We start from the raw sequence: 10786 nt of genomic DNA on the forward strand, positions 1-10786 counted from the left end.
GCATCTTTAAGATTTAAATTTTTATTGGAGGTGTTCTATACAGTCTATATGCAGACAACCTGAAATTGGGTAAACTGATTACTTGTGTTACACTTAAGACATATCTGCAAAATAACTTGACTGAATTGTCCATTTGGGCACAGGAGAATAATATACTTATAAATACATCAAAATTTATGCATATGAGATTTTGGAGACATAAATTGAAAGGTGAATATTTAATACAGCACACAGTGATTGAAACTGTAGACCCATTTAAGGACATGGGTATATGGGTAGATTCAGCTATGAGTTTTTCTAATCATATCAACAAATTGGTTAATGATAGTTATAGAACTATAGGCTGTATAAAAAGATGTATAAAGTCTAGGAAAATCAAAAATAATTAAGTCATTGTTTGTTAGTTACATTAGACTCATTCTTGAGTATAGAATAACAATATGGAAACCCTATAAGAAAACAAGCATGAGTAAACTGGAAAGGGTACAGCGGAAGTACATTAAAGGCATCTATGGATGTGAAAATTTAAGTTATTACCAAAGACTAAAGTATCTGAACTTGTACAGTGTCTCTTACATATATCCAAGAAGAGATCTTATTCAAGTATATAGGGCATTTCGAGACAACTACCACTGGGAATGTTTGGGTTATCAAAAAGTACTAGCGAATCATCATACAACCTATGTAGAAGATTCTATAGGAATGAGAAGTGTAGTAACTGGTTCTCTGGCAGAGTAGCTGATGTTTGGAACAGACTACCTAAGTACATTAAAGCAAGTACTAGTTTAGATATTTTTAAGAACAGCCTGAGCACTTATTATGGGAACAAGTGTTTTGGTATATTGGCAAGCTAGATGGGCATTAATGCCCATGCTTGAAATGTTTGTATGTATGTATGTATGTATGTATGTATGTATGTAAGGCCATTAAGGAGAAACAAAGGTGTATCAGTATACAGGCAACACAGACAGCAGCTTGAGAAAGGGCTATGTGAAATGTACAGTTACATCACAGCGGTGAACAAGGTGAATCATGTCCTTATCACTTAATGAAAATGGCCACAACAAGAAGGGAAAATTGAGCAAGGCAGGTATCTGGAAAGATGGGTGGTGTCCTTCGTGGAATTATGGTAGATGCCCAATATGCAGAAAATGCCAAAATAAATAAACATATATTTTAAACAAGAATGGAATTAAAAGACTGAAAACATTAGCATCAAAACATTTACTGATATTAGTAAAGACAAAGCAGTGGCTGACACAACTGATTCAGAAGATGTAATCTAGGAAGGTTGTAAGTCCAACAGTTACTCTCTGCTCATGCATTTGTCCTTCTATACAAATATTTCTGTCTGAGTCTTACATGCTAGTTATGACACAAAGAGGTTTTGCTAATCTGCTTTATAACCTATTTTTCTGCATTACACAGTTGCTTTACTGATGAGATAGCACAGACTTCACAGATTTTATCTATCAATGTGGACAGTTTTTCTTACCATGTTTATCTTTTAGGGACTTGGCCCATGGGCATAGAGGTATAGCATTGCCTCTGTGTCACCAGTGACCCAGATGCAGAAGGTGTGATCAGCTAAAAGAAAGAAAGATGTGCCAATCTACTTCCATGTAATCTCTGTGGGTGGTTGGGATGACTGTTCCAACTCAACAGCACTCATACACATGCAAGTGTGTGTGTGTGTGTGTGTGTGTGTGTGTGTGTGTGTGTGTGTGTGTGTGTGTGTGTGTGTGTGTGTGTGTGTATACTCTTACATACACAAACATACACACACTTATCTTTTATGGAAGCTATTATGGAGGCTGTCATTGCCAAGCACCACCTTTATCTACTTACAATTATACTAAAGAATGCAAAACTGTCTTTTTTCCATTGTAGTTGTTTAAAACATAGCATAATTAAGAGTTCTCATAAAAAGAGATTATACCTTCACGTCTAAGTTCATGTGATATGCTTTTTAGACTTTGTGCGTCCTCATTCAAGCCATCTGTAAATATCAGTAAAACCTGTAATAACATGATTAGGAGACATCAGTGTACAATATTTGTAATAGCTATAAAACAATTCTAACTATATTCATTTAAAATTGATAACTGAGTACCCCTCTGAGCAACAAGCCTCTCTCCCCTTTTCACCTGGCTCCATGGTATAAATGGATAGACCCATAATGCAGTCCCAAATAATTCCATATTGAATGGTATCATGGGTAATGAAGCAGCCAGATGGCAAGGGGGGAGGAGTAATGGGGAAGTATGTGCATTTAATTCCTTGTGGAAGGAAGGGGAAAATGTGTGTATTGGGGTATATGTACATGTTGTTAGTGCACTGTGATGGAGATCAGAGATCACAACAGGGAGCAACTGATCCTGGGAGGATGACTAGGCTGTATACTCCATTCAGGAGAAAGACTGACAGTCCCAAATCAGGCCCATTAGGCACTACTGGGTATGCATAATGACAATTAAAGGGCTAAAGGGTAAAACCCCTCAACTGGTTCTCTACATGATAGCTTTGCAATAGTGTGAATTTTGTTTGAGCTGCATATAGTGGCCATGACTGGGGTACTAGGAGCTCAGATAGTTAGTATAAAGGAGTGAGAAATGTACAAAAAAAGCTCTTTTTCAGGGAAAACCAAGGAACTTATTTCTAAACACAGATCAGTGCTCAAAAATACATATGAATGCAATTCAACATATTTGTTAGCATATAAGCAAATTCCAAAGGAAACAAAAACTATATTACTTTAACAAAAGTTTGCTCGAATGCCTAGTTATAAATTGTGATGGAAAACCAACTTCATCAACAGTTTTAGATGTTTTTTGGGTCCTGAAATTGTTAAAACATTATAGATTGGTGCAGAAGAAATGTTAGGATAGTTTGGAAATGACCCACTTGATCTTCATAATGAAGCAACATTAAATGAGAATGACTGACAAAAGAAAAGGCAAACTTATGAAAGCCAACACTCTCACTGAACAATAGAAGATTAGTATATCCTGAATAAAACATAAATTCTGCCAATAAGTGCATATTATAAGGAAAAAAAACATTATTTATAATACAACTATAGTTTTTAAGAAAGATACACAGAAGCTAATAAATAGAGACTTAACCACCTCTGATTTCTGGAGTTTGTTTTGCTTCTAATTTAAATGTCACATGCTAACAAAGCAAGTAATAAAGCCCAGTAGTTAGGTATGTTAAGCTGTTGAAGTTTGGAGGTTACGCAGGTGTTGTAACTCATTTTCTGGAACTCAGTAATGGTACTGTTGCTCCCTGGCTTCTTCCAAAGCAAGCTGAGGAGAAGAGTTTCCCTTTGCTATTATTTGTGTATCTGGACATGATGATTATGCAAATGAAGGCTCAACATGTATGCATTTTTGAATCACACAGTTTCTGCATCGTACCAGCTGGTTAAACATCAAGTTGTCTTCCCTGCAGTATCATGTGGGCACCTGCGGTTATCAGTGCTTATATATAGTTCAGCTCATGGCTCTAGTGGGATATCTATAACTCTGAATAACATATACTGACAGTGGAGTTGTTGTAATGCATAGTTCAGTGCCGCTATATTCCAATACGTTGGGCTGCAGTGTTTCACACCTCAAACTACTCTGTTCAAACAGTATATTACACTACTTATATTGGGCATTTCTGCGAAATGTCACATAAATGAGCTGAGCACACCTCAGGTGTGTTGACAGTTCACACATGCACACCCCAAGTGTGTGACAGATCGCACATGCAAAAATAGTTGTGATGACCAGTTTTCATCCATTTCTCTCTGCAAACTATTTCATTGGCAATCACAAATTCAGACAGAGAGGTCAGGCACAAAAGTGGTGTCCTGAGGAGTCAAAAATCTTCCTCTATCTCCTCTATAGAATTACAAACAAAGGCTGCTTGAGGAAGAGTACCAAGGATCACAATATAAAGCAAGGGTTTGGATCTGCCTTGCACAGGAGATAGGTTACAGGAGCCACAGGCATATCACATTACGATGAGTAATGCTACCATCGTAACACTGATCTTAAACGGAGAAATCCAGACTACCTGAATCAATGGGAAGTTGAAGTGAGGAAGAAGCCAACAACTATTTGCTGTCAGTGCATCATGTCTTACCTCCACATGTAGACGGCTGCTGTCTGTTAATAACTGTCTGACTCTCATTCCGGTCTCCACAGCACATGAACAGATTGCAGAGAACATGCAGCCACACAGAGGAGGCTTGAGTGCCTTTGGGAGCACCTGTCACAGAGAGTACTTTATTTTTGGATAGGAATCATTTGCAAGCAGTATCATGAACTCTGGTTAAATGATTGCCATACACGCAAGTTATGTAGTATACTACCAGTTGTTTAGGATCTAGCAGACAACAATCTGAATTTTAAGATGCTAAGGTAGTAGTTTACAGTTTACTGAAAATGCAGTACATATTTTGGGAAATATTTGTTACCCTACTACTTTAGGCCATTTATGATTTTGCCTATTATTTGGAAAATCACAAGGAGTGGACAGCATAAATGGTGATAGGTGTTAGGCGTTGCTGTATACAGTACTGGTATTTAGGTTGTACATGGGGGCACGATATGGCTGTCTGTATGCATGTCAGAAACTGCATATTTTGGCTGTCTGTATACATGTCAGAGGCTGCATAGCTGTCTGTATACATGTCAGAGTGTGTATTTTGGCTGTCTGTATACATGTCAGAGGCTGCGTATTTTGGCTGTCTGTATACATGTCAGAGGCTGCATGGCTGTCTGTATACATCAGAGGCTGTGTATTTTTGCTGTCTGTATACATGTCAGAGGCTGCATATTTTGGCTGTCTGTATACATGTCAGAGGCTGCATGGCTGTCTGTATATATGTCAGAGGCTGTGTATTTTGGCTGTCTGTATACATGTTAGAGGCTGCATATTTTGGCTGTCTGTATACATGTCAGAGGCTGCATATTTTGGCTGTCTGTATACATGTCAGAGGCTGCATGGCTGTCTGTATACGTCAGAGGCTGTGTATTTTGGCTGTCTGTATACATGTCAGAGGCTGCATATTTTGGCTGTCTGTATACATGTCAGAGGCTGTGTATTTTGGCTGTCTGTATACATGTCAGAGGCTGCATATTTTGGCTGTCTGCATGTCAGAGGCTGCATATTTTGGCTGTCTGTATACATCAGAGGCTGTGTATTTTTGCTGTCTGTATACATGTCAGAGGCTGCATATTTTGGCTGTCTGTATACATGTCAGAGGCTGCATGGCTGTCTGTATACATGTCAGAGGCTGTGTATTTTTGCTGTCTGTATACATGTCAGAGGCTGCATATTTTGGCTGTCTATATATATGTCAGAGGTTGCATATTTAATGGATTTGTACTAGGCTAGATGCCAGTGGGAACCATTTAAACCTAGCAAATTTCCCTTTCAAAGGAAGAAGCAGATGCTGTACCTTGTGACTGTTAGGTAAACACCTTAACTATATACCCACCTCATCTTCTGTACTGACCCCGGCTACTTTCATGGACTCGTACATATAGCTCACCATGTTAAGGCATTGCTACTTACAACTCTGCTTACAGTGTATTCAGTTCCCACTGTGGCAGACTATTTTGATAACAGCTGTCTTTGGGATTTGTTTTTGTTTTACTTTACAGCACTATAAATACTACATTTCATGGGAAATTGACCTGCATCCTCAGTGGCATTGGTTTGATGTTCACAAATTCTTCTATTACTCAGCCTGAACTGCTGACATTAAAGCATGCTTAACTGCAACCTTCAATAGGATTATGCAGGTAGCTTAGCAGCTTCTGCCTGAAGCTTATGAACTGGATGTGCTGATGGTTTTGAATTTTGTTCCCACCCCTTGCTCATTTCTTCTGCTACTGCACACAATTTCCAGTGAATGTTTAATTGGTCCTTTTATATAGGTTCATAGGAAAACACTAGGCAATCAGTCTGCAGACTGTTTCAAGCCTAGCCAAAATACCCTAATGAAGCATTCCCTGTTGCTTAAAGGAGGGCAAGACAAGATAGACCAGGGTAGAATTTAAGGCTATCCCACCAGTTATCTAGGTTTACCTTGAAGGTAGCAAGGATGCTACTCTGCTTGACACGTAGTGGAAACTTTTTGCAGAGGTGAGGGATACATTGGGCTATGAATCTGTCGGGTCAACTTGTCTTATTTATCTGCTGATGAAGGTTTAGTTCCTTTAACCAAGACTCAGAGGTACCATTAGTTCTTTGAAGGAAAATGGATCAAATAGGGTTGGATCTTTCATGGCTCAGAAGGCTAGACAGCATGACGGGGTCTCTAAGAGACTGAGAACAGAGAAAAGACTGCCTTCCCCTTCTGATAGCTAAGATTTTTAGGCTACTGATCCTTTTAGTTAAAATCTCTGAGGTCCCAAGTTATGTGATATGTTTAGACGGGAGCGCTACAGAATCCTGAAAGCCCATAATCCTGAAAACCAAAATCCTGAGACCAAAATCCTGAAAGTTCAAAATCCTGAAAACTCAAAATACTGAAAACTCAAAATCCTGAAAATACACAGGATACCAACACTTACTATATTCCAGTACACGTACATACAGAAACATATTACCCTTCGACTATATACAGGGGCAAGCCCCCCTGCAGCCCTCATTGGGGCCTGTACCCCCCACACCCCCTGCTACTTAAATATATCAACTCCAAGATTGCACTTCACTACACTAAGTGCAGTCTTGGAGTTGATATATTTAAGTAGCAGGGGGTGTGGGGGTGCAGCCCCCGACATAAGCATTGCAGGGGGGCTTGCCCCCCTGCTTATACTTGTAGAACAGTCATATAGTTTGTGTTTTATTTCTTAATGTATGTACTTGTGCTGAAATATAGTAAGTGTTGGTATCCTGTGTGTTTTCAGGATTTTGAGTTTTCAGTATTTTGAGTTTTCAGGAGTTTGAACTTTCAGGATTTTGGTCTCAGGATTTTGGTCTTCAAGATTTTGAGCTTTCAGGATTCTGTAGCACTCCCGTTTAGACAAATACATGTCAAAAGGTGCATTATATTCAATAATGGGTATGACAAGAAATGAGTAAAGGGTAATTAAGACTTCTTTGGATCTGTTGGAGATGCCTTCTGAAATTAGATGGGCCAGATAAAAGATTTTCTGTACCGTGGAAACATGATGGTCAAATGGTAAGGAATTATCAACTGGGGTGCCTGGATCCCTTACAACAGTGTCTGTTTGGAGAGGTGCAGCTCCTATATGGGAAGTAAAACTGCTTTGTTTACCAAAATGAACTATGCTACATTTTTTTTCACATTTAGTTTGAGACTACTGTCCTTGTATGAATTGTTAACATTTTGAGTACAGTACCCCCTCCAAAAAAAAACCAAAACAATGTGATGTACATATTGGAGTGAGAGAGATACTGCATCTTTCATTCTGCAAGTGTGTGACACACATCATTAGTGTGTGTTTCACTGCAGGCTTCCCATAAACTATTGATGTAGCACAACATGTGAGTGCATTATCTTTCACTTTTTATGTCCTAAAGAGTTTGGGGTCAAGTTCCTTTTGAGATGTATATTGCCACATCACTGCTAAAGTGTGGTGGATCTTTCATGACCATTGCATTGTAGTATACGTAATAAAGTCAGACTCAGGTTTTGTTTTAGCTGTATTTGTTCTTTTCTCTCCCACACCCTATTTCTTACTATCCTTTCCATGCTATACATGTATTTTCTTTTGTTTTTGTCCATTTATTTTACAGTTATGTACAGCAACATCCAGACCTGAACCCCTGCCACCTTCCAGGCATGTCACCCCACCATCGGTAGCTAGAAGACCATCACTGTAAATGCCACAGCCATACCCAGCTGCTGTTGTCACCTCCACACTAAAACAACAATGGTGTTACTGCCAAACGCAAGATACATACAATGATACCACACCATAAAAAGTTTATTAGATAAAGCTTTTGGGTCTACACCCTCCATCAGTATAACACTACAGCAGTATTATTATCTCCACACCCACAGTTGTTCAAGCAGCAGCCACCATCACAGCCACCACCACTGGTCCTGGTTCTGCTGGCAGCAGGGATAGTAGAGGTGATATGTTTGTCACCTGGTGGCAGCTTCAGGAAATAGTGGGAGGTCTTACTGACAGGAGGCTGAATGCTCTAACTGACCAGCTAAAATCCTAAACTGGCAACTCATGAAGTTATGCCCTACCCTGCACTGATATTACCACCAGAGCCAATGCCCAGTGGTGAGAGAGCCCAGGGTGGGGAATAAGCACTCACTGGGTTGTTGCTTGCAGGGAGTACAGATGCACAGCCATCTTATCCCCCATCACAGTGCTCCCCTCCCTTTCATGCCTATGCCTGGCTCATTTATTGTGCATTCATCCCCATCAGCACTGTCCTTCCTCTGTGTATCTGATGCTGCTCTCTTCATTACCTAACCAGCAGTGGTTACGCCAGCACCTCCCGTGTTGGTCTTGTTTACATTTTGCTTTTGTTTCTGTGCCACTACTACTTACCCTAGCACCTTAACTTCTGCTTACGTCTCTCTATGACCTACTCCAATGTGTTTATATATATATATGTATATGTATATATATATATATATATATATATATATATATATATATATATATATATATATATGTGTGTGTGTGTGTGTGTGTGTGTACATAGATCCTTATCAGTTTATCAAGTTTTCAGAAACTAAAACTCCATATTGTCAAGACCAGATGATCAAGTTTTTGAAAACTCGTAGCCTTTGAATGGAGATCGCAGTATAGTGAGGATCGGGAAATTTACCCTTTTCCTCACTGTAGTATGACCTTGGAGTTGGTAAGCTGGTATATATAATTTACAGGGAAATGTATAAACGGTAGATTTTAGTGGTATTTTTTTAATTTTATTTATTTATTTTTTTATGTTTGAATTTTTGGAAACTCAATCATATGGTCTCTTTGATATTTTTTTTGAGTTTCTGAAAAAGTTGATCATCTGACATAGACCCACACAAACACACACACACACATATATATATATATATATATATATATATATATATATTTATACTATGTATTTACACATATATATGGGTCTACTTTCTTTCTTTGAAAGTTAATTTCACTGAATTTGAATTCACCCTGACCAAATCGCTTAAATACTCAAATTACTGAAACTCATTTCAGTGAAGTGAAGTACTGGCACTGTGTAGAGTACTGTAAGGCAAGTAAAAGGTATATGCCCTTTTCTCCACTGTAGTGTGATCCTGGAGTTAGTATATATAGTTAGGGAGGGTGTGGGTGACACAGCCCCCCACATTGGGCTGTGTAGGAGGTGTAGCCCCCCACCTAGTTTGACTTTATATTATATTTCCCAGAAAGCTTCAAAATAATACATTTTAAACCACAGACAATCATACTTACAACACCAATGACTAACTCTTTCCAGAAGACAATATAAACCCAAACTAATTGGGGGGCTATACCACCCACTCAACCCAATGCGGGAGGCTGTGTCCCCCAACTATATATACTAACTCCAGGATCACACTACAGTGCGGAAAAGGGCATATACCTTGTACTTACCTTAAAGTACTCTACACAGTGCCAGTACTTCCCTTCAGTAAAATGAGATTCGGTGAAATGAGTTTTCAGTAAAACATATATGTATATATATATATATATATATATATATATATATATATATATATATATATATATATATATATATACATGTATATACACACGGGCACCTGCCCCCCCAAAAAAATTCCCTCCACCTTATTATTATTATGGTCACCCTGTAACTTTTTGCCTTATGTTCTACCCTCTGCTTGCTCTTCCTTTTTACCACTCTCCTACCTTTACATTTCCAGCCTTTAATTTGGTCAAAGAACAGATGAACACCCATGCTCTGTTGTCCCTTTAGGTTAGCACATAACTTCTTCTTTCCACAACTGTGCACAAGGGATCATGCAGACCATCCCAGAGGCATGGACACAACTAATGAGCACTGCTAATGTTGCATTTCTCTGAGGCCACACAGTAGTACTACACAATCTTCCTGCAGTCCTTGCTACAGCCACAAGCTGGACATAAAATAAGATGTTGTCCTCAAACTCTCTCCATTACATATTCAGTAAGCAGAGGATGGCTGAACGCGACTGTGCCTGTAGTCTTTCTGAGTCCCCAGGTTTGTTCAGAGCAGTATGGAGACTTTTCTGATTCAAATATTATAAAGCATTTCTAATTTTACTGAATCAAATGTAATTAGACTCAGAAGTTTCATGTTTTACTGGAGACATAATATAAATAAAATAACTGTAGAGGAGTAGTAGTAACATTAATAATAATAATAATAATAATAATAATAATAATAGAATTAGTAGTAGTAATTATCAATATTACCTTTGCTTTAGTTTGCCGAGTTTTAAAAAGTTCCCAAAGAGACCTTAGAAACTGTTCATTTAAAGAGGTAGCCTTATTTATCTGAAGGTTAGTCAGCTGATGTTCAAGGTCTTTAGAACAAATTTGAAATTGTTCAATACCAATTGCAGGCACGGCCACACTGACCAGAGCTGAGTGTGGAACAATGCAGCTGATGCTTTGCAAAGATGTTATTTTTTTCATGATATCAGGAAGCTGATTTCGTAATGAGTTTAGTTTTTCAGTGGTGCTTCGAGTCCCATCGTTTGTAATATCGAATCCTATAGCAACATCCAGTGTGCAATCTGAAAAATGCAAACATAAGACGATGAATTCAATAGGGC

General features: G+C 38.6%; 1 protein-coding gene across 1 annotated transcript in view; it reads right to left on the bottom strand.

The window, feature by feature from the left end:
- LOC122798074 (collagen alpha-6(VI) chain-like) overlaps window positions 1–10786 on the bottom strand; it is a 1097601-nt gene that overhangs the window by 598516 nt on the left and 488299 nt on the right. The window contains exons 12-13 of the mRNA XM_044066731.1: window positions 10425–10747; window positions 1940–2018 (exon numbers count right to left, since the gene is read on the bottom strand). Of these exons, the coding sequence (XP_043922666.1) occupies window positions 1940–2018; window positions 10425–10747 (402 nt within the window). The remainder of the gene's footprint in view (window positions 1–1939; window positions 2019–10424; window positions 10748–10786) is intronic.

The sequence above is a fragment of the Protopterus annectens genome, chromosome 3.part1 (genome assembly GCF_019279795.1).
Source record: "Protopterus annectens isolate FY-2018-M chromosome 3.part1, PAN1.0, whole genome shotgun sequence".
Lineage (NCBI taxonomy): Eukaryota > Metazoa > Chordata > Ceratodontiformes > Protopteridae > Protopterus > Protopterus annectens.